The sequence below is a fragment of the Condylura cristata genome, unplaced genomic scaffold (genome assembly GCF_000260355.1).
Source record: "Condylura cristata isolate star-nosed mole 26May11 unplaced genomic scaffold, ConCri1.0 scaffold00002, whole genome shotgun sequence".
NCBI lineage: Eukaryota > Metazoa > Chordata > Mammalia > Eulipotyphla > Talpidae > Condylura > Condylura cristata.
The window spans coordinates 27,676,356-27,702,627 of NW_004567103.1; the positions used below are offsets into that span (position 1 = coordinate 27,676,356).

At 34.7% G+C, this 26,272-nt stretch overlaps 1 protein-coding gene across 1 annotated transcript in view; it reads right to left on the reverse strand.

Moving 5' to 3' along the window:
• The window catches only part of PLCL1 (phospholipase C-like 1), a 264,763-nt gene that overhangs the window by 41,461 nt on the left and 197,030 nt on the right, over nt 1–26,272 (reverse strand). Inside the window, exons 2-3 of the mRNA XM_004674406.2 lie at nt 6,907–9,381; nt 4,110–4,313 (exon numbers count right to left, since the gene is read on the reverse strand). Coding sequence (XP_004674463.1) covers nt 4,110–4,313; nt 6,907–9,381 — 2,679 coding nt within the window. The remainder of the gene's footprint in view (nt 1–4,109; nt 4,314–6,906; nt 9,382–26,272) is intronic.

A 26,272-nucleotide genomic window follows, 5' to 3' on the forward strand; every position in this document is an offset into this window, starting at 1 on the left:
ACAGCAGGTTATAGCACAGCACTAAGAAGATAAAGCCACTTCACCCAGAGTTCGATCCTGCTCCCAGAGGTGACTCACAAGTTGCGACAGACCTCTCCTACCTGCTGCTCCCCTCAGCAGTGTACTTTGCCAATCTGCTTGTTCTGCTCCCCACTCTGTCTCTGGTGAATCCTCTCACCATCTCTGCACCTCTGGCCTGTACCCAGCTCTGCATGCATAAATAAATAAGTCTTTTTTTAAAGTTCAACTATTTAAAGAAATATATATATATACAGGTTAGACAATATTATTCTTTTAAAATTAGTTGCAAATAAGATTCTGCTGTGCACAGTGCAAATAAGGTAGGGGATGTATTGTTGCATGTCACTGTGAACAGAAGCCAAGGTCCTTAGACTCCAACTAGTTCAGGACATGAAAGATTGATTACTTGATCCACTCTCTGACCCCAGTATGCCTCTTCTCTTTCCCCTTTTAAGGTTAAGCTCTGCCTCATTAAAGGACTTCCCATTCCTCCTAGACAGAAAGTTTGCTTCATACCATTTCTTCCCCCAACTCCTTTTATAGTACCAGGTATTCCAAAATGTGTTTTTTGAATTGACTAATCAAAAACTTAAAGACACACACAAAATAATACATCAAAAAGAATGTGTTGTTTTACAAATAACAAGTGTATGTGCTCTCATTGCATTTTACTTATATTTCTCTTGAGTCAACAGAGTTTTATATAATTTTTTTTTGTGCAGATACCTGTTTTTGTTCATTCATTTCTATATTGCACAGAATCCACTAAATTTCTTTATACATTGTAATGTATTGTATGCCCTAAATAAAGTTTAAAAAAAAAGTAGATCTTTTCTTAACAAGGTCAGTTTTGTGAGTTGTAAGGACAAAACAGTGGACTAGGCTTGATGGGGAAGGAATTAAAGCTAGGAAGGCAGATGGTGTAGAACTGACAAATACAAAGGATGGAGAATACAAATCTTGATGGAAAGAGAAGTTTAAACATACAAAAGTGGGAAATGATGTGTCAAAATAGGCAACATTGATGGGTGAAGCCTTTGCAAAACTAGATACAAATTACTGGAATTTAAAGATGACTATTCCAGACATTGGGATAGGGAAAGGTAAAGATGAGCTAGAGGACTTTAGAACCTGTTGAAAATTTCAAGCAGGAGAAGAGAGCCTGGTGAGAGAGCATTGGCTGTATCAGTGTAAAAAAATGGCTACATTCAAGAATGATCATGAGGAAAGACACAATGGATCTCACTGATACTGAACAGAAAATAAAAAGACCATATCAGAATCATTATGAAGACGGGGCATTTGAAATGTTCTGGAGAAACTGAGACCTACTGGCATGGTGGTATCCTGCATAACGGTCAGAAAAGCATGAACTAGCACTTCAGAAATAAAAGACAAACCCATTTTTTAACTTATTAAATTTCTGTTATTCTTGAGAAACCCAAGTATTGCCCTGTAATCAAGTAAGAACATAACTTAAGCATTAGAACTGAGGGTACAAATGGATTTCAAAAATATTAAGTCTATATCATAAACAGACTATTGTAGAAAAGAAACAATAACAACAAAAAAACAAACAAACAAACAAACAGGATAAGGAGTTTCAATTGTATTTAAAATGGGATCTTAATCAAGAAAGTGACATACTGGGATTTAAATGAGTACTTTGGACTAGCAGGCTATTTTAGGAGATCTCTTTGAAATAAATATAAACACTAATACACCAAGAACATTAAAGAAGTCAATTAATACAGTACAAATTCTAGACAGTACAAACGGCATTTTTATGTTCAAGGCCAAGACACCATCACATATATTTGTCCCTCCCCACCTCATGCCCTAAAAGAGAACTAACAAAGTTTTCAAGTATTTTCCATCATTTCCACAGGCCACTGAGCTTAAAATTTGGTATGGGGTAGTTATATTCAATTCCCTACCAAAATGAAAATTCATTTCCATAAGAAACTATAAATTAATACATCATTAAAAGTAATTCTGCTTTCCACTGTAGCCTTTTACCAAAAGCTTTGGAAAATCACTCTAGGCCTACAATTACAAATTGCATTCTTAAAAAAAAAAATGAGAAAAGTCAGTGTTCAGATTTGGCTCCAGTAGCTAAACTGAGAACACAAAACACTATCAGACACTTGGGGATGTGAAAATGGAAACTGGCCAATCATGGTCTAGGTGTTTTTCTGCTTGTTATAGGCCCAGCTCCAGGGGACCAGGCTCCCCTCTCAGAGAATGATTTTTCTTTCTTAGCTTAAAAGAGAATTGGAGGAATAAATGATTTCCACTGTCTGTCTCTATGGAAACTAGTACCCTAATTTCACCTCTTAAATGGCAATTACACCTATTCACTGAATAGCTTTCAGTCCCTACTTTTTATGATGGAAAAATTGATTTCATGAAAAATGAGATGTAGGTAATATGCAAACTTTTCCCTTAGCAGCCATGAAGCACAGTTTAGGAGTTATGATCATTTTAAGTAGAATATTCTCTGGGATTTTTGTCTCTTTCAATTGTGGGATATTCACTTCAAATGTCTTTCTTCTAGTCATATTTTAGTAATAAAATATTCTTCTTAATATTTATTTGTATTCAATTATGAAAATTTGTTGGGTTCAAAGACCTTGGTAAGTAAAGAAAAAATATAGAAAGGCATAAACAAGAAAATCTATACACTTCTAGTTATTTAAAAAAAAATAATGATTAACATCCCAGTAGCAGTTTAGATGTATACATATATAAATACAATTTAAATTCTATTTTTTGTGACTAGAGTTTAACATATATATATTATGAGCTATTTTCCACAGCATTAAATATTCTAACATGATTTTTGTGACTTCAAAGACATCTATAAAATGGTTTATTTTATTTAACTCATTTCCTCCAATATTGGCATTATTAAACAAACAAATGTTTGTGTGTGTGCGTCTATCACTATTGACTGAAATAAATCCTTGGGAAAGAAATATATCAATTAAATGGAATAAATATTTTAAATTATATTGCCAATTTTTTTCTCCAAAAAGTCCATACCAATTTATTTTTCCACTAGAGGTTAGTTGGATGAGAGTATCCATTTCCTGATATTCTTTATCAGAGGTACTAATTTTTTAAATGAGAATTTGATGACATTTATGATTGGTAATTTGACAGTCATTTTGCAGCATGAGGATAGGGTCAAGCTATAGGGATGGTGAAGTAGAACATTACATAGAACTTTGTAGAAGTTCTATCCTGGGTGCCTGGTCTCCAGAATTTTTCTCTTTGGTCTCAATTTTTATGTGAAAACAATAGTCATCATGTTAAGCCCTGATTGGCTTTCCATTATTTGTTTTATGAAGCTGAATTTAATCCTGCTTAATACAAGATTTTTTTCCATATAGTTTTCTTTTTTTTTCTATTTTACGGATATTGATATTTTACCTGGCATATACATTACAAAATCTTACCAGTCAGTCGTTTGTTCCTTAAATTTTCAATAGATTAAGATTTAATTTTTCAATGGATTAATAACTGTATTTCAAAAATATAGTTATTATACATAAAAATATAATTGAATAACTATAGAAATCATGGAACTATACTTTGCCCAGATGGCACATCGCTCCACCTCCAGCACTTCTAGGTTTACACAAAAGTATATTCATTAATATCATATCCTTAAGGACATAATTTGTATCATTATATTTGAAAAAGTCAGTTAACTGTATTAGCTTAGAAATTAAATTCCAGAGAAAGTTTGTCCCTGCGATCATAAGTCTACTTCCTATATGTATGCAATTAAATGGTTATATAGCTGGCTAAAGACATTTAGATGATGAGGAGCTGTGTATTTTCTGGAAAATTTAATTCCTTCTTGCTAAAGCTGACTGACTGTTTGTATTCTGTAGAACGGTGGGTTCAGAGCAGTAAGAGTTTCACGCTGGTGCTTAGGAGAAGCCAAGTTAGCTGGTACTGCCTGCCACACCCAATTCAACTCTCAAGTAACACTCTGCATTATTCACTAGAGTTCTACAATATGATTATACACATGCACAACACATATACATGCACACATCAGAGTCATAATTTCCTACCAAATCATAAGCAGCCAGCATCTTTTTCTGCACATCTGGGATTGCCCCCAGAGGCTCCAGATAAGGAAAGTTGTCTTTCATCACAAGAGAGACTGAGGGGGTATTGTCGCTGGTGATGAGCCGAGAGGACAGGGTGAGCAGGCACTGCTTCAGACTGGCAATTGGAGGAAGTCCACACAGCTCCTTAACAGACACTATGGCATTCTGTGGGGAAGAAGTCATGAATTACACTTTGCCCACATGGCATATCACTGCCCACTCCGGCACTTCTAGGTTTACGCGAAAGTATCTTCATCAAAATGATACCCTTAAGGACATACTTCATTTGTAGCAAAGTGAATTATAATCAATCACAAGTGCTGTGATATGCACAGAGATAACACAGAGGGCTAATTCACTGTTTCATCCTTCTCGGTTTTTAGCAACTGTCACAAACATGTCACAAAGTAAAGCAGACGGATACCCAAGGCTATGCTATGCCTTTCAAGGCAAAAACCTAGAATATTCACACAAATTCACACTGGCTGTGCATGAATATCTTATTTGATTTGCATCAAGACACTCCTAAGAATCGTGTCACTGTGTGTGAGAGCATCTCCTCTGGACTCTTCCTCTCAAGGTACTGGCTGACATTACTCATCACTGATCACTTGACTAACCGGAAATGGCACTCCTTTACCATCCTACCAGAAGTGCACTTTCGAGACAGCATTCTAAAGCACACAGAGCTACATTTGTCCATGTTGCAGGCTTTTAAAAATTTCATTTGAAATAAGCCATTTTCTTACTTAATTAATAAGAAAATTAATTAAATTTTTCTTTCATTGTTATTAATTTTTGGCTATTATTTGATTTCTCCCCTCAGGTGCAGTCTGGTACTTTTCCCATGATAGCACCCATGGTCACCACAGCCTCTCATGCACTTCTTCCCCTGTTTTGACCCCCCTCTCTCTCCCTGCTCTGCTGTGTATCTCACATCTATGGTCAGGCTGCAAGTTCTGTCTTTTTCGTAACCTTTTGTTCAGTTTCTATATTCTAACTATAAGTGAAACAGGCTATTTTGTTTTATTAACTGTGACATTACCCAACTTATTATGTATCTCATGGATTTATTAGCAATAACAGTATTCATTTTTTCTGGTGATTAGACTCCAAATACTCATTAACTCAAAAGACTTTAAAGAATGAGGACATAAATTATCAGTGCAATCTGAATAATTTTAACCTGCAAGTAAAATGTAATACAAGTGCATATTCATATATACATATATAATGAGTACATTTCAAGAAGTATGTAGAAACATACAAAATCTATTTCTTATATGGTAAGCTCTAGAACTGTGTCAGGAAGAGTCAGGTAAAAGGTGTTAATATTTGGTGTCTATTTTTAACTTAGTGGCTGAGGCCTCCCACCTCAAGTTGAGTGAATCTAAATATTTAAATGCAATTTGTATACCTTATTATTTTCTACTGTTTTTGACTATTTAAAATAGATTTTAAGCTAATCTAAGAATGACTCTGAAAATAACATAAAAAAAGTTTTCATTAATGTTTGGGGTTCAGCATTGCATCGCTAAAATCCAGGAATTATGGGTTTTCGTAAGAAGAAATTTCTAGACTTAAAGCCAAAAATTGCTATTAAATAACTGCAATATTTAGTAAAGTACTCAACCTCTTCAAACTTGTTTTCTATCTTGGAAGCAGAGAATTTTTAATGATTATTATAAAATGTTAGATAAAGGAGCAATTCAAGTCCCTTGAAGAATATTCCTCTCCTCTTTTACTCTCACACATGGAATGCTGCTGCTCAACACCTCTATGCACACTGCAAGAGCCTCACAAATATTTATTATCTAATTGCTTCTTGGACATATTAGCCTAGAAAAAATATATTAAATAGCACTAAACACAAAAGTTTTCAACCATTTCTGATTACAATGAAGGAAAATATTATTAAATTTTTACATGCCCAAACTATGCAATGTATGAATGCTCTTACTTTTCATAATAACCCTGTGATATATTACTACTTATGTGGAGAAAACTGATGATGTGATACATGAAATAATTTGCTCAAGATCACATGGGTATAGAGTTAAGTCCAGTATGTATACGCTTTATAGCAACAACAGAGAAGACTAAATATGGAGGAATAAAACTGTGACCCCAAAGTTACAGAGACATGTAAAGTCCTGAAAATTAATAAAATAAACTTTTAAAAATAATTTGCAACAAGTTCAGTGCTAAATTGTATTTGTTTAGTTTTGTTTGCTCTTGAGGGGAGTAATTTACTATTGTTGCTATACATTTAAATAACTAAAGTTAATTTAATAGGCATTACAAATTTCAAATTTCATATTCATATCTCCAAATATTCTACATATGTAGATGCTCCTATTTAGTATGTATGAGTAGGCATATAATTTGCTGTATCACACATGCATAGAATACTTTACATTCTATTCTTTCCATTGTTTTGGATATACATTCCCATAATTCAATTTGTTATTCATTGGATCTACAGCATTTTGCTCCACTGATGCTCCATTAACTAACTGCCTTAATTCAGCCCAAATTTAACACATAGCATTTACAATTAAAAACTAGACAGACAGACAGACAGACAGACAGACAGATATCTGCTTTATTATGGCAATACTGAACTTAGTTCAGAGGTACACAACCTTTCCCATAATTTTTGGTGAATCCGATCACTAGTAAAACACAATGTTCTCTAGCACAAGGAATAAGAAGAAACAGGAGTAGGAAAGAAAGAGTATGGGATTTTCCCCCCTACCTGCATATTTTCTCTCATGTCTATGGCTTCTCGTAAGGGATGAACTGCTATTTTAAAGATGTCATCTATGGTTTTAAGGCCGATATTCCTGAGCATGGTGTACTCCCGAACTTTCTTCCCCATTCTCACTGAAAGGCTGCGCTTCTGTGCCTTTCCTCCGCCACTTCGATTTGTTATTGCTATGTGGACAAAAAGGGTCACGTGCTCCATGATGTCACCCACAAAGGAACGGAGGGGAACATGCCGATATCCAGGCTGCAAACATTCAAAAGGTATTGTATACTGCCCTATAAACTCGTCCCCAATGTAGTCATCATCCAGAACAACAAAGCGAATCATGGCCAGTTCAGGTAGGTTTACTTGAAACTCAAACGTTTCGTCAAAAATTGGGTTATCACTGTTTTGTTGAACAGTTTTAGTTCTTTGTTCTGAACAGTCGGCTGGTATTCCATGTATCTCTATACAAACATAAGGATCTATGACATCCCCTTTGGCACAAGCACCTTTGGGCTTTGGAAAATTCTGACCACTGATGATCTTGATATGAAGAGCTAGAGGTGACACACCAGGTACAATGCCCTTGGTATTTGCACTGAAGTAAGAAACTTCATCCCGCATAATAGACGGCCTGAGAACATAACCACATCCTCCATTCTGAAGAAACCAGCCAGTGTGCAGGTCTATCATTGGCCCTGGAGTCTGAAAATTCATTGCTACAATCTGACAACCACAATTCCAAAAGTCTTGTGGGTTCAAGTTACTGGAATCGATCCTCATTGCACTTGGATAGATTCTTGATAAGAACTTCTTATTATAATTTACAAAATCTTCTGGGTATTCATTTGCAATTCGACTGGCCTCTGTTTCACTAAATGAGCAAATTTCCCAGTAGTTTTGGCTTTTCGTAGACAGTTCAAAATCCCTGTACTGAACAGATTTACAGATTGATACCAAATCAGAGAGCTCCCTACACAGCCAAATTTGTTTCTGCTCACCATTGTAATCTGCTGACATCCTTCGAGACATTTCAGCTTCTTCATCTTCGTCTGTTACTTCTCCCTCTAAAATATCTGGATCAGAAGGCAATTTCTTTCCTTTCACAATAATCATTCTTTTTAATTTTTCTGGTGATGGGAGGTAGGATTCTGATGGCAAAGGTGCTTCAGTATAGAGTTTATTTCCAAAGACCTTTTTCATCTGTTCAACCATTATCTTCTGCTGTGGTAGGGAGCAGTGATTTCCCAAGCAGAGAATGAGTGGGTATTCAGAAGCAACAAAAGCAAATTTATTTATCACCTCTAAGACACTTCGGAAGGAAAGATGTGTGGTCACATTATTTCGATTACAAACTATTGGTTCATTGTCTGAACCATCACTTACATCAAGTTCAATGCTTCGACAGCCCATTTTCAAAGCTCTAACATACCCATTAATATCAGCAGGTCCCCTGAATTGGTCTTCTATGAGATAGGTGTTGTGAGAAGCATTGATGTAGTAGTGAGATAATGGCTGAGTCATATCTTGGGCCACCTTACTTTGCTCAGGATCAAAAATGTCACATTCTGGTGACAGCAAATACTGGGTAAAACCATCGATAGCAAGAAACCCTTTTTGACGTCCTTCTTCAGAAAGTTCATACCTCCGGATAATGTCTAAACACATCTCTTCAGTGATATGGGTAACTCCTTGTTCAGCTTCTAAAAAGAGCATGAGATCATTGGCATCCAAATATTCTTTGTTTTTAGATATCTGTACAAGTAAGAAGTACACTTCAGGCCTGGTGCAAAGTTCACAAAAAGCTTCACAAAATTCTTCTTCTGTCACTCGGGTGGTTAGTTTTTCTTTGCTCTTCTGTATTTCTTTAAACTTTAACCTGATCTTGGATTCCTTCAGAGTAGGGTTGAGTTGTTTTATTAACTCTACAGAGGTATCTTCCAACATGATCCCATTCCCATCAATGTCTGCTGCTTCAAACACTGTTTTCAACCACATGAACCTTGGTGTGTTCTGATTACCCTCCATAAAATCAAGGGGCTGCTTACTTCGTGAGACCAGGTACCGTAACCCTGACACCCAGATATTTGCTACATCTGCTGAATTAGCAACTAGGTCCAGAGATTCGTAATTTTCCCCATGAAGTATGGAAAAGGCACAATCTTCACAAATCTGGTCAGCAAGGCCATTGTTTCTAAACGTCTCTGTGTTCTTCCCCAGTCTAATCTCTTTTACGGCAGAAATATCAAGCTTAGCTTTCTCAAGGTCTTTTTTGGAAGGTTCCCAGCGAAGAGCTTGGAGATCTGTGTCCAGGGTAAAAAAGCGGTTATAAATGCGAGAATTTGGTCGGACTTTCTTCAGTTCACAGCCAGCTTGCATAAAGCTGATACAGTCGCTCGCACTGCTGATTTTCTTTTCTGATGGCATGCTGCTGAAAGACACAGTTTTCTTTCTTCCGCCACATTTTTGATTTGCAGGATCCTACAAAATAATTTGAAAATCATGAATCAATTTCTTTTGGAAATAAATAAATTCAATAACACACTATAAAATCCCTATGCTCAATTCAGACATATGGTTATTTGAACCAAAGCTAGTTTAAAGTTTATATTTTCAATGTTTCAGAGGAAAAAATGTTGATAAAATTGATATTAATAGGTTCAAAAGGAAAAAACTTATTTTTCAAATGTTTGTGTGTTCCTTGAAGTAAAATGAAGTAGTAACTACAAGTAGTTCTTATTTGTTCACTAAAGCACATTTTCCAAGAATTTTTGCCTGTTATTTCCTTCACAACCTGGCTCACATTCATATAGGTATATGAAAAAAAATTAAGCTGGATTTATTTTAAAAGTTTTCCTCATTCAAGAAGAAATTAAGAAAATCATCCCATTTATAACTGTACCCCCAAGAATTAAATACCAGGGAGTAAACTAACAAGGAGGTGAAAGATCTATACAAGAAAAGCTACAAAACACTGTTAAAAAAAAAAATAAAAGAAAACATAAAATAATGGAAATATATTCCTTGCTTGTGAATCAGAAGAATATTATAAAAATGGCCATCCCTCCAAAATCAATTTACAGATTCAGTGCAATCCCAATAAAAGTCTCAATGACAACCTTAAAGGAAATAGAAAAAATATTGTTGAAGTTTATATGTAGGGCCCTCCCTGGTGGCGCAGTGGGTTGAAGCACAGCACTAAGAAGCTAAAGCCACTTTAGCATGAGTTCGTTCCCCGCCTGCCCCAGAGGTGATCCCACATGGCGTGGCAGACCTCTCCTGACCCACCCCCTGCTCCCCTCAGCAGTGTACTTCATCAGTCAGCCTGTTCTGCTCCCCACTCTATCTCTGGTGAATCCTCTCACTGCTCCTGTATCTCTGGTCTGTATTACAGTCCTGTATGTATAGATAAATCTTAAAAAAAAAAAAAAAGAAGAAGAAAGAAATTTATATGTAACCACAAAAATACCCAGAAAGCAAGAGCTCTCCTGACTAGAAGGAATAATAATGTAGGCATTACACTCCAAGACTTCAAACAATACTATAAATCCATTATAACAAAAACAGCATGGTATTGAAACAACAAAAAAAGACACACAAACCAGTGGAATAAAACTAAAAGCCCAGAAATAAAACTATACATATATGATCAATTCTTTTAAGACAAAGAGCAAAGAATATACACTGGATCAAGAAAATCCTCTTTATAAATGGTGCTGAGAAAACTGGACTTCAACATGTAAAAAAATGAAACTAGACTACTATATCACACCATCTACAAAAGTAAACTCAAAATGAATAAAAGATTTGAATGTAAGATTTGACACCATAAAATATACAGAAGAACACGTAGGCAAAACATTCGGTGACATAAACCTCAGAAACACCTTCAGGGATTCTTCTCCAGAAGCAAAGAAAACAAAGAAGATAAACCTACATCAAACTAAAAACTTTATTCTGTACAGCAAATGAGACAATAATCAAAACAAAGACTTATCATATTGAATGGGAGAAAATATTTACTCACCATACAACAGATAAGGGACTGATACCAAAAATCTATAAGAAATTACATAACTCAACAAAAACAATCCAGTCAAAAAATGGGCAGAAGAACTAAAAGACACTTCTCCAAAGAATATATGTAAATAAGCATATATGAAAAAACGTTCACCATAACTAGCAATCAGGTAAATGCAAATCAAAACCAAAAAGAGATACCACCTCACTCCAGTAAGAATGGCCAACATTAAGAAAAAAATTGGAAACAACAAAATCTGGAGATGATGTGGAGATAAAAGAACACTCTTACACTGTTGGTGAACTATAAAGTAGTCAAGTCACTGTGGAAAGCTTTGTGGAGATTCCTCAGAACATAAAAAATGGATCTGCCATAAGATCCAGTGATTCCACTCCTAGGAATCTACTCAGAACACAAAACATTGATTAGAAAGGAAACCTTTGCACTCCTACAGTTACTCAAACACTATTTATAATAGTAGATATGGAAACAACCAAAATTCCCCAAAATAAACAAGGATTAAAAAGCTGTAGTGTATTTATACAATGGACTACTACTCAGCAATCAAAAAAGAAAAATTACTTATGCTAGCCAAAATTAGTCATAAGGCAAAAGATACATACTGGATGGTCTCACTTGTACGTGGAATGTAGAAGAAACAAAGGGTCCAGAAAATGTCAAAACAAGCTGACCATAAAACTGAGACATACAGAAAAGGAAGAGGGGGCAAAACAGGAAAGGGATGAACACAAAGGAATATAGTGATGGTTCACAGGTGATGTGGTGGCAGAGAACTACAGGGAAAACAATGATGCAAGAAAAAAAATTAATAAATAAAAATAAAAGAAATACTTTTCCTCATTGATTCTTTTCAGCAGTTTTAGTTTAAGTTTTATACTTAAAACTAGTTGAAATAAAAGTTGTTTATCTCCGCATGCTTTAATCATAATGAGTTTACAATATACCTAAACATTACTATCTTTTCTCAAAATTATTTTTAAAGAATAAAGTACCTTGAAAGTCAGATTAAGAGCTAACAATAGACAAATGATTCTCACTTGAGCATACACACACACACACACACACACACACACACATATATATTTACATCATTATTATACAATGTATGCTTTCTCATTTCAGGTGTAGTTCCAATAAAATTTTTACCAGTTCATCTGTGAACCATCACCACAGTCCCTTGTGCTCTTCCCACCACCTGCATTTTATATCCTTCTGATTCTTCTTGCCTTGCAGAATGTCTGTAATATATAGTTTCCTGATATTTTGTCTTTTTTATTTTATTATTATTATTTTTTTCCTGATCCATTATTTGGTTCCACTCTGTTCCTGAGGCAAACAATTTAAATGGACATGAGAAATTCAAATCTATATTTCAATATAATACTAGCAGATTCAGCTTTAGAACTGAACAGAAATATGAGCAGCCCCATTAACTCTTAAGGTTTATCCCAATGTAAATTAACTTTCAAAGCCCCTTGCTATGTAACATTTCGTGAGGAACACTTAAAATTTGCCTGTGCCTATGGTGATGGCACATGGGTGACTGGGTGATGGGAAACTCGCAGGGATTACAATTGAGATGGAAAAAAAATGTACAAAATGATATAAAAATAAACTTTTGTAATAAAAAAAATTTAAAAAAAAATTTGCCTGTGCCTACTACTTCAAACCATTTACATTGAACATCTGACCAAGCCACTTAAAACTGGGTATTTCTTTATACATTCTTTATACATTGTAGACTCAAATTAACACTCTCAACTAGTTAACTCCCCTAGGAACAACTTTTGCCAAAGCACCTTAAGTCATGTTTATAGTATCCAACTTTATAAGCATATCAAAGAGACAATAAAATACAGTGTGCAAAGGTGTTGTCCATAGGGGAGAAATGGCCAGTCTCACATGGCAATTATCCTATTCATTAAATACATGATCTTGAGCAAGAGACTTAGTTCCCCTGAATCTTAACTTCTGTTTTAAGAAAATTAAAATAGAGCTTAACTATAGTCGTATTGTGAAGCTCAAAAGAGAAAATGCACATAAATTTTTTTGTAAATGTGTTTTTAGGGTTATTTGTTGAAGGAAGAGGAACATTTCCTCATCAGCTTGGTCACTGTAGGATCACCAGGCATTGATATGGATTTTGGGGGTCATCAAGAAATGAATACATCCCCCTCTCATGGACTTCAGAAAATCTCATGATAAACTGAAAAAGATCAGAAATATCGTCACAAGTTATTACTATTTTAAATAGTGAGAAGGCAGCCTAAGTAGCCTGGGCTATGTCTTTCATTGGCATTTTTTTTTTTAAAGTAGAATCTTTTCTCTAGGGTCTCATTTAATTGTGGCCTGCCTCTAAGAGCCTCCCTGTTCTATGATCTGGGAAAGGCAGAAGGATTTATTATTCAGTGGACTAAAACCTTGCATGAAAAAGAAACAAAATTTTCTTTAGTTTGGGAATGTTGGTGGGATGATTCATTAACTAAAGTATATATCCCATCTTCAAGTGACAAAGAAATAAATTACCCAATTTTGATTACAGAATACTGCCTCTTGGCACCCTGACATTTAAAAACATAGTTACTGCTTTTCCAGAGAATTGTTATTTTTAATTATCCCACAGTGTTCAATTTCCTCATCCTTAAATTAAAAAAGAAAAAACAACTATAAGTCTTCAGCTATTTATTCACAGATGCACTATTAGAACACATTTAAATTCATCACAACCCAGGTATTCAAAAATATCAGATGTTTGTGTGTGTTTTTCCACACAATCAAGGCAGACACATAATGCCACTGCTGAGGTGGGATTAATCTGCCAAGTAAAATGAGGGAAACTGTGAATTGTGATGATAAATTAGTTTGTGACTTGACTTTTAAAGCTAATGTTTGACTAGACTTTTAAGCTAATGAGAGCTTCCACATTAAAAATTATTTTTATATATAGTCAGATCACCTTGCAATTGTCAACAGTTATAAAACCTCTAATAATTCTTAACAAACCTAAAACATGAAATTAGTGTTCCTCTAAATGTGTAAGTTCCCGTACCTTGTGTTGATCACACAAAAACCTTCACAGTTTAACACTCTGCAATTGACTTGAGACTCTGTTTATGAGTATAAAACTACTGCTATCAAGAGTCTTCTCTTACATATCTCTTCTTTTTGGTAATATCTCCTAAATCATTATCTACTGCTTTCTTAGTAAGTTAAGCCCTCAAGACAATAATGTTTTGTATCTAGCCTACAGAAGAATCCACCAGCCCCAGAATGGTTATTTCTTGTTTTGATCTGCAATTCCAACATAATGTAAAACTTAGCCCAAAATGCCTAAAACTGGGAACCAGCGGAAAGGATATGATCTTACTTTGTCCTCTCACAAAGTACAAAATCCAATGTTATTACAAGGCCCCAAATGAGAAAAAGTAAAAACTGGCCATAGCACATATGAACAAATTATGAGCTTGTCTGCTGTTGACAAGAGTGAAGATTATTTATATTCAAATATTCTGGAAAAGTTTCAAGACTCTGACATTCCTCTAGGTTTATTATTTCAAAGGTCAAGTTATGCATTAGCTCTGAAAAGTTGGGAGGGGCCCACAGAAGATGGAAGTGGTACTAAATTTGACATGGAGGGTAGATGACTACAAATTTCCTCCTAAGCTCCCTCACCACCATGGCCTCTTTGTCTAACCTTACATATCTATATTTCTTTCAAGATCTTGGCAGACTGGTATAGGGAGGGAGGGCTGTTTGGGTGGATGGAGGTTATCCCCAAAAGTAATACTAAAACAAATTGTATTTATTTGGTCTCTGAATATTTCCAGGTAACACTTTAAATTTTAGATCTACTGTCTTCTTAAATAATCAACATTTTATAGAATGAATTTAGTCATTAGAGTCAAGAGGAATCTCAAACTAGTAGATCAACAGAGAATTGCTTTTTTTTTAAAAAAAAAAGATTTATTTATTTATTCATATAAAACTGGAGTACAGGCCAGAGATGCAGAGGGTGAGAGGATTCACCAGAGACAGAGAGGGGAGCAGAACAGGCAGATCTACGAAGTACACCACTGAGGGGAGCGGTGGTCATGAGAGGTCTGCCAGGCCATGTGAGTCACCTCCTGGGCAGGCGGGGAATCAAACTCATGAGGAAGTGGTTTAAGCTTCTCTTAGTGCTGTGCTTTAACCCACTGCACCACCAGGGAGGGCTGAGAATTGCTTTTTATAAAAACAGCACAAGACATTTATCTAGGAGCACTGTTTTCTAATATATTCATATATAAAGATAATTTCTATCTAATGTCATGACATAAGTGCTGATTTCTAATCTTAGAAATAATCTCAAAAATACTAGAGGAAATGACCAAACATTATTTTGACATGTTTTGATTTTTCATTATTTTCTACAGCATTGTTGCTTATCCATTATTGAGAATAACATACCGTGGCCGTCCCTGGTGACCAGGAGGTTAAAGCATAGCACGAAGAAGCTAAAGCCACTTCAGCATAAATTCAAACCCCACCCCAGAGGTGACCCATATGGTATGCAGGACCTCTCCTGACCGGCCCACTGCTCCCTCAACAGTGTACTTTATAGATCTGCCTGTTCTACACCCCACTCTGTTTCAGGTAAAGCCTCTCACCTCCCCAGCACCTCTGGTCTGTACCCCAGTTCTGTATGTATAAATAAATAAATCTTTTTAAAAATACCAAATTATGATTAAATAAGATTCCTATAAGTGCTAAACATATGTTTAGCACCCTAAACTTATTTTAGTAAATTAAAATTGGGGGAGGGGAGAGTTCAAATAAACCAAATAAATACACCTGCTTCCATAATTCCCCATTGTTATTTTTTTTTCTGAGTCCAAAAAGGTTGGATATGCTGCAAGTTCCTTAACAAAACTTCAACAAATAAAACTTTTTTTTTTTACAGCACACTGATAAGCCCACAGAGAAACTATCAGAATAAATTTGGGTCTCATTCATTAAACTACTGAGCTATTTCAATATAATAATTTCTGGAAAAATATATCTCAGTTGTGCAAAAATGTAAACATAGCTAATGCCACAGTACACTTAAAAATGGTTGAAACAGTGACTTTATGTTATACATATTTTACCACAAAAGGAAGACTATACTAATGCAATAAAACAATTAAAAGTAAAGAAAATAGCATACCCACATTTCCCTGTTTCTGACCCAATGAGTATGTTTAAACATCTAATCATCTTGTCACATATTCTTTCATATTTTTGGCAAGTTGTTTTTAAGTCAACAGTTCTAAGATGTTTCTGTTAAAACAGAATATTTACAAAACCATAAAGAATAGCAATCAAAACAGCAGTTGTCAAACTATGATTAGAAAGAATCTTAGTTTCACAATGCAGAAATCCAGCTACATAAATGCAGATGTGCTACAGTGAAATTCACTTTTTTCTTTTAAGAAAGGGGAAAATCTTATTTCTTAAATGATCTGTTAAGAAAATCTTCACATATAAATGTAATAAACTATAACTAAAAAACAAAAAATACAGGCACTTCAACCTCTATTTTACCACAAGGATGCAATGTGTCCTTACAGAAAAATTATAATCTATACCACTATAGACAACCTATAAGCTATGACACTATGTGAAAGATAGTCATCCTAGTTTTATGAACATTCAAGCAAGACAGAAATAAGTTTTTTATTGATACATGAAATCTTCAAAGGATTGTGAGTAGTATAGTTTACAGTGCAGATGAGTCTAAACCTTGAATACTGAGAGATTTCTGGTCTTCATTATTCACTTTTATTCAACACACAATAATAGGGACCAACACTGTGTTAAAGCTTGAAACACTCAGCTTCTGAAGAGAGGTTTCAAATCTTAGGACACCTTGGATATTCACAAGGAGGATTTAATATGGACAAAAAATTAAAGATGGTAAAGTAGATAACTATGATAGTATTAGAGGAAGAAAGTGTTGATGGACTGTAGTAGATTACTCATACGAAGTAAGAAGTGTCAAAAATAGGTGGTAAAATCAAAAGTTCTTGACTGGGTCATGGATAATGCATAGGTTTCTGGTTTGAAATAAATGTCAATGGAGATATCACTAAATGATATTGATTTTAAAAAAAAGTTAAAAGACAGCTGAATTTATTTTGGACCATGGTGAATTTTAGATGATTATGGATCATGTAGGTGAAGTGCCCAGCTGGAGGTTGAGAGGTAATAGAATCAAGAATAGACTTGAAGGAGTAAATACAGAAATATAAGATATTAGGACGGTCTTCAAGATGTGAGGACAGTGATAAGAGAGGAAGTCAAGCCACAGTGAGAAAAGAGTTAAGAACAAAAGTGTTTTCTCCACAGGAAAGGACAAGAGCAGTCATGAAGGTCCTTTAATGAGAAAGGTCAAGATAACTACAGAATAATTAGAGGTAGATGAGTCTAGAACTACAGGTGAGGACAGAGGTAATCAAGGAAAAGACTATCTTCAAAATGCTAATTTTGCTGAATAAGATTGGTGGTAGCCAAGGATCAGAACCGAGTTCTAACCATACTCTCTCTTTGTAAAATGGGGCTATGCCCATATCTACACCTCTGTTGTCAGTTAAGCAGTCTAGAGAAAATCCACCCACCAAAACAAGGCCTAACTCATACAAAGCTGAAGGATATGGGAATTAGTTTTAACTACCTGAAACTCCAGGTTTCAGGTAAGGGAAAGTCAAATACCATTGATTCCACATTAAATTTTCCAAAGTTCATTTTCTCATGGCAAACATGGCAATATCACAAACAGATGACACAACTTTACTTGATTAACACCATGTGATTCACCTAATGTCACTGTGAGGGTGAAGATCCTGAAATTCACTCCTTACATGTAGATGAAGCCCGGTTTGAAAGCTATGACCTATTGGCTCTCACGTAGCTCCCTAAGGCTTTCTGGTAAGATGCTGAATAGCTATTTTAGTATCCATAAAGAAAGCATCCATTCTACGCATGACCTTATAATTTAACAGAATTAATTAAAGGCAATGCAAAGTGTATGCATGCACGTATCTTTTGCCAATTAAATTTTATTTCTGCACTTAATTACATTTATAAAAGGTGATCCATTTAATGAAATGCACTAAAGTCATGGCTTTCAGGAAACTTACTTTATGGTGGGACAAGAAACTAATTGAATTATAGGGATCTGGTGACCCTGTAAATATTCTCTGAAGTGACATCTTCTCTTAAATGACTCCCTTCAGTTGTAAGCACAAATAACTGAGGACAGAGCGTGGAAAGTCTGTTTCAGGGGGGTTTCTTAGTATCATTGATTTGTTCTGTTACATAGAGGAAGTTTCCATTGTGCTATAACTCCCTGCAATCTCTCTCTCACTATAAATCAGTAAGAAATGACACTAAATAAAAGTGATTATCTCAAATTCTTCTTCTGCATGGTTTGGAGCCAATTAGCATTTTTCTGTTGCCTAATAAATGTTTGCTCTCCATCACTCAAATTTTTTTAAAGATTTATTTATTTATGCACACAGAACTGGGGTACAGGCCAGAGGTGCAGGGGCAGTGAAAGGATCCACCAGAGACAGAGTGGGGAGCAGAACAGGCAGATCAAGGAAGTACACTGCTGAGGGGAGCAGTGGGGTAGGTCAGCAGTGTACTTCCTCGAGAGGTCTGCCACACCATGTGGATCCCTGGGGGTGGTGGTAGGGGGGCTGATAGAACTCATGTTAAAGTGGCTTTGGCTTCTTAGTGCTGTGCCTTAACCCTCTGCACCATCAGGGAGGGCCTGATGAAATGAAACTGGTAAATAATGACAAAAATCATCAAACAATTAGCATATATGGTGAATGCTTTTAAATAAATAAGAGTAGTGTTAAATAACATGATGCTTAAGAACCAAGGCCAAAAAGGGGCACAAGAGGTGATGAGGTCATATTCTAAGAAATATAATTGTTGTATATAGTTATATATATTAGCACTAGGGAGACTTAAACCAAGACAAAATGTACATTAAGCATTAAAATATTCAAAATCGGGCCCTCCCCGGTGGCACAGCAGGTTAAAGCACTGCACTAAGAAGCTTAAGCCACTTCCGCATGAGTTCAATCCCCGCCTGCCCTGGAGGAGATCCACATGGCTTGGCAGACCTTTCTTGACCCGCCCGCTGCTCCCCTCAGCAGTGTACTTCGTTGATCTGCCTGTTCTGCACCCCGCTCTGTATCTGGTGAATCCTCTCACCCTCCACATCTCTGGCCTGTACCCCAGTTCTGTACGAATAAATAAATAAATCTTAAAAAAAATATTTCAAAATCTACAAAGATGGTCTCAGGAAAAATAATTTAAAAGGATATTCCATTTAGCAAAAAAGCAAATATTATTTCTACATGGAGCTTCACTAAAATTTTATGTTATGGGGGAAAAAAATCGTAAATCACACACTTCTACCTAGCACTCCATTATTTTCAGATGTGCTAGAAAGGACTGACCACTAACATTTGTATGATTTGTAAGGATTTGCTGCAGGGACTCAGAAGATGGCATCATTGGGTTTAGTATCATGAAAATCTTGTTGCCACATTGTTCCTGTTGTAATAAACAATAGACTGAAACCATATTAATCATAATGATAATGATTTGCAATAATTAATAATTTCATTATGTCTCCTAAACTAATTGGAATGGCAAAATCCAGATTAAGAAGTCACATTATCATTTTCATTTTTTTTTAAAGATTTATTTATTTATTCATACAGAACTGGGGTACAGGCCAGAGATGCGGAGATGAGAGAATTGACCAGGGATAGAGTGGGGAGCAGAACAGGCAGATCGATGAAGTACACTGCTGAGGGGAGCACGGGCGGGTCAGGAGAGGTCTGCCACGCCATGTGGAGCTCCTCCTGGGCAGGCGGGGGTCGAACTCGTGCGGAAGTGGCTTAGGCTTCTTTTGCAGTGCATTAACCCGCTGCGCCACCAGGGAGGGCCCTATCATTTTCATTTTTAAAACTCTTCTTTATTCTCCTCTACACCACAATGTTTTAGTTTGAAATTTTTTACAAAATTTGAAAAGAAATGGATGCGATGGAATGCTAAGAATAACATTAAAGAATGCCCAAATATCTTTTATAATTTTAGAATACCATATTCTGATTTATAGATTTAAAATGGTATTGATTGAACATCTGAAACAACTTACTTGTATGATGTTTATTCCACAATGGTGAAAATTTACCTCTCTTTGAGTCTTTTCCTATATTCCTTCTTCTCTGCAGTTCATTCAAGAAGCAAAGTCACTAAAAGTGAAGATCACTGATCCTTCATTGCATATCAATGTTTACCTACTGTATCAAAGACTGTTCCACTTATTTGGGTTGTGTTTCTTTTTTAATGAGATTAAGTCCATTCAGGTGAGGAGCTCTCTGGAGGAATCCAGGTGAATATTTATTTTATAAGCCAGTGTCTCTAGACATCCAATTTACTCGACTGTTCCACTTAATCCTGCCATTTTTATTTTCTCTAAGCATTAGGAGGCAAATGCTGCACCTGCTTGTGTGAAACCCCACTGGCTGACAAGCTTTCTATTCTCAATTCTTTCTTCCTCAGTTCCACAAGTGTCAATAGGCATTTATAGTATCAACTACCTTCACAGGAAAGGGCTTGTTTCTCACTTAAATCTTGCTACTCTCCTCTTGCTTCTTTCACAGTCCAAGAATTTATACATAGTTACAAGAACATTATTAGCACTTTCCTGTTTCCAGTCAAAACCATGACCTTTTTCAATGAACCAAATTGCAGCAAGAAATGCATGATTTTGCTTATTATAAGTTTTAGGAGAAAGTAATTGCAATGTATGCCTTAGCAGCACCAAAATGAACAGATGAAGTGGATAACAATAAAGGTCATCTGACAATTATTCGGTGGCCTCTGAAGAATGACATGCTGTTATCAATCCTGTTCCTCTAAGACAGATGTCCACCTTACATTCAAAAATGCTGCATTTAAAATTCATTAGTGGCCTGTGCACCTCTCAGCAGAGGCGCCAAGAACCAAGCTGGTTTGGAGACTGAGATATGCTTCTGTCCTTCCTCTGGAGACTCCCTGAACAGCAGGGCCCAGGAATCCTGGCTGAATTTATGCCATTGCCAGCTTTGTTGTTTCTAATGTGAGAATTAATTGAAGGTGCTCTTTATGAAAAGCAGCATGTTATGGTCCCTTTAAAAAGAAAGTCTATAATGAAAAAAAAAAATACCTTTAATACCTACATTATTAGTATAATTCTTTCAATGTATTATAGTAGAAAATAAATTCAATGTCTTAATTATTTCACAGGTATAACACAAATCTTGATGCTTCATTAAAATTGATACATAATTGGTAAGTCTTCAAATTTAAGTATAATTTTTTTCATTCTAAGTTGCACATTTACTTAGTTTACTTTATATGAAAATTTTAAATATCACAAAATCCATTTCACAAATTATCCTGACGAATTTCTTATTGATCTTTATGCGTGAAATAGTCAATTCACAGACTAATCTTCCTTCATTGTGACTTTTCAAATTTTAGTGGTAATATTTACCTTCCATACTCCAACATAGTATTTACATTGATTTTAGCTACTGGAATTTAAGCATAATCTCCAGTCATTCAAATATGAACTACAACAAGATATATAATAGTAAAATTCCAAGTAGTCCAAGACAATGAAAATTAATGAAACTGACAATGTGGGTAAAACAGATATAAAGGAATACTGATTACACTAATGGAATGCCATATTCAATACTGATTAGAAAATGGAATGACATATTCAAAATATTCTGATAAGAAAAAATGCCAACCAGGAGTACTTTATCCTGCAAGGCTCTCTTAGGACTTTTGTATCCACTAAATCCTCCCTCCAAGAAATGTTAAAAGAACCCTTAAGATCTGAACAAAAGAGAAGACCGAACATGAAGAATTGAATAAGGAATTAAAGAGAAGCACAAACCTAGGAACAACATGACAATGACAGTCATTTGCATGTCAATAACAACTCAATGTTAATGGACTGAACTCACTAATAAAAAGACAGAGTGTATAGATGGATTAGGAAATTGCTGCCTCCAGGAAATACACCTAAGTACCAAGAACAAACACAGAGTGGCAGGATGGAAAACAATCCTGTCTGAAGAAAGCCAGAAACAGTCACACTTCATCAGACAAAATAGGTAAGAAGAGATAGGGGTGAACACTAAAGATCAGAGAACAATACAACAAGAAGACATAACACTGATCAATATATCCTCACCAAATGTAGGAGCACCAACATATGCAAACAACTACTATCAAATTTGAAATCAAACATTGGAGAAACTTCATTCATAGTTGGAGAATTCAACAAACCACTTTCACCAATAGACATATTAATGAGACAGCAAGTAAGGATGTAATTGGTCTAAACTAAGAACTAGAATACACGAGTTTAATAGACATTTGCAGGGCAATACACCTCCAAAAAGCCAAATACAAATTTTTCTTAAGTGCACATGGGTCATTCGCCAGGATTGATCACATATTCAGTCACAAGACAGATAACAATTCATTAAGATAAAAATCATACCAAGTATCTTCTCTGACCATAAAGATATTGAACTAAAGTCAACTACAGAGAGAAAACAAAGAAATATTTTAAAATATGAAGACTGAATAATACACTGCTGAACAACCACCAGGTTAATGAGGAAATCAAAGAAGAAATTAAAAAACACCTCAAGGAAAATGAGGAAAACAGCTTTTCACGTGAGTGGAATATAGCTAGAGCAGTTCCAGGAGGGAAAGATAGAGTAATAAAGGAAGATGCATTAAGGAACTAGAAAGAGCCCAGCTTTTGGTTTGGTTGATTTTTTTGGTTTCCATTTATTTCTAATATGACTTTTATTTCCTTCTTTCTACTGACTTTTGGATTTTTTGTTGTTGTTGTTGTTGTTCTTTTTTCTAGTTCCTTAAGTGAGAGACAAATGCTAAAGTTATACAACTGCTTCGAAATATATGAAGAGATGTTCAAACACAAATAACTATATGCACATACATATATAAGTGCAAATATTTTTTTGTCTCTCAGAGTATTACAGGCTGATAAATGTGAAGTTATATGGAAATAGGATTTTTATGCAAATATTAAATAGACTGGTACAATTTTGCTGAAAGGCGATTTGGAATGTTTCAAAATATTAAAGATGCATCTAAGTTTGATCCAACAATATTATTATTATGAATTTATCTTAAAGAAATAATATAACACAGTTCAGTGATGCTATCCCAATATCCAAAAACAATTAGAAATAAATAAGCATCCATTGCCAATTATTAGCAAAAGGAATTACAGTATATTAAAACAATGGGATTCTATGTAGTTCTTATAAGGTATTATGTAGATCTACAAATCCTGAAACATATAGTGTATGTATGTAAACCATACATACACTATATGTTTCAGGATTTGTAGATCTACATAATACATAAAACTGTGTATACAGTATGAAATTTCATCATTTATATATGACAAGGTTGGAAGGATATATTCGAATTTCTAATAGCGATCATTTCTAGGGAAATAGGAGCAGAAATATAGACAACATTCTCTGTATTGCTCAAACTATTTAATTTGTATAAACTATGAGAAAACATATTAAAGATATTGCTTAGCATTAGTCCTTTAATTACCTCATTAATTATAAGGAAGACACACTTTGCAAAGATAATATCTACCTTTTAAAGATTTACCAGAGGCATAACTAAAATTAAATCAGTAAAATTTCAAAATGCATTGGCTTATTTTTATTAAAATAATGTCAATATTACTGTATATACAACATTTTAAATATTATTATTCTGGGGAAGGGCCAATAAATCCCTAATATAAAAAAAATCAAACTACCTCTTCAGTATCATGACAAACCTTTGACTTAGAAATTATTTTAGAATCCTTAAAACTACTAACTTTAATTAGCCTTAATAAAAGAATAAACAATGAAAAATTCAATTTTATAAATGCATCTATAAAATAAATCTCATTTGCATTTAAACAATCAATTTAAATGAGAATGTATAGTATGTTTCCTCTTAAATCAAACTTTCGTTGCCTCTAAGCTTTGAGACTAGATACAAGTGGATGAATGTCTCCAGAGGAAGAAAAGATTAAACTGAGATTTCCTGACTAGTTGCTTAAATCAATTTGACTTCAATTAAATGCACTCCATTGATAATGACATTCAAATCTGCTGTATTCAATTAGAACTTAAATATATTTCAAAGAAATTGAACTGAGCAAGAATTCCATATAGGTTACAAGAAATATAATCTTTCAATGTGCACATCCTAATTAAAAAAACTTCAACTATTTTCATCAACTACAAAGGGTACATAGTCTTAGAAGATCTCCACCTATACTCTCCTCTGTTTTAATATTAGATATGTAATTCCAAATTTGCCTTTTCATTCTGTCCTCCTTAACACACTCCCAAATCTTCAGAAAATACAATACACAAAAGAACCTCTCGTGTTCTCCTAACCCACATTCTTTAATTTCTTTAATTATAGCTATAGAGTCACTTCCTTAAAAGAAGTCCTTTAATCTAAACTCAACTAATCCCAAACCACAAAATAATTTTTGTCCATCCCTGCCACTTAAAACACTCTCCAGCCAGGTATACTTAGCTCTTTACCTGAACTTGTAAATCTTAGGAAATTAAATTAATGAGTCTAACATTCCACTTTGAATGTTATTTAAAATAGAAATTTTTTTCTGAATCATTTTTACATTCTCAGGAAAAATAATAGCTGTCAATATATTAAAATAAGCTAAATCTGGTCAACTGCCTTTAGGATTATTGATTCATAAGAATACAATCTACAATTTAAGAATACTGTAAGAAGTGATACTTAGAATAAAAACGCTTTTGCATTTTGGCACATGACTGAGCCAAATTCAGTTGAAATTCTGGTCCTTAGTCTTAATCTTTGGCTCACTTTTTTTGAAAAATGCCAAATGGCTTACTTTCTTGCCACTGAAAGCTTATAAAACCCTATAAAATTTTAAATAGCCTGCTCATTTTAACAGTTTTAAATATGGAATGAATCTTTTACAAGGCTACAAATTAACATATACCGATTTCTAGTCTATTAATTTGTTGAACACAAAGACATTTAAAAGATAGTTTGAGTTGTCCTGTCGGGAGGGGGTATTAAATAAGGTAATTAGTTTTATTAAAGGGCTTTGATTTCCCATTTGTTAATGAAGCTGACATGATCCCTGAGAGAATAAATCTCTAATATTCTACTAATGTTCTTGGAGAAGGATAAGATACTTTATCACAGGGAGTGTGAATCCCACAGTGAAAAAATAAATGAAAAATATTCACATTACGATTCTTCTTTAGTACTTAATCAGAAAAGGATCATGGGCAGCAAGCATTTCAAGCTACACTGAGTCAATTAGATTAAACTTGTTTCAAAATATTGTTTCATCTCTTAGATCTCATTTAAATTATCGGTAAAAAGAACATTAGAGTCATTTATTACTAAAGAACTGGCAGAATGTCAGGGAGGTAAAGTACTTAATGAAACCATTTATAATCTATAATCATTTTCCTAAAACAACCTTTCTACTAAACACTTTACAGTGAAAAAGCATAGTAATCTACAAATAGCTTAGAGACTAACCTCTAATTAATCTCTTACAAAAAGAGATTTGACACCCCAACATATGTAAATTTAATTAGCACTGCTATCAGGAAAGCTGGTAAAATATTAAAAAGGAAATCCATAATGAATTCACTACACTTACTTACATTCATATTACCATTCCTAGGTGGTTTCTTAATAATAACTTGTATAAAATGATGGGGGAGGGGAGACAAAACTAGCAGGCAAACCAAAATCTGAGCTATACAGCGGGGAGGAGGAGGGAAATGGATCAAAAACAGAGGAGGGAAGATTACAAAAGACTATGGTGACAGTTCACAGATGACTTGGTGATAGAAATTTTATGGAGATTACGCACGAGAGGAGAAATCAAACATTGTACAGAAATAAACAATAATGTGTCTGTGTGTGTGTATGTATATATATATATATATATATACACAACTTACATAAACTGAGGAAAAAGTGACAGCCAGTCCTGTGATTAAGTTCACCATTCTTTTAACTACCTCCAAGTAAAATCACTTTATGCTCATAAATGGAAATCAAAATAAGAAGAGTAAAAGCACCTCACAGTTCTAAGAAATAAACAATAATGTGTCTGTGTGTGTGTATGTATATATATATATATATATATACACA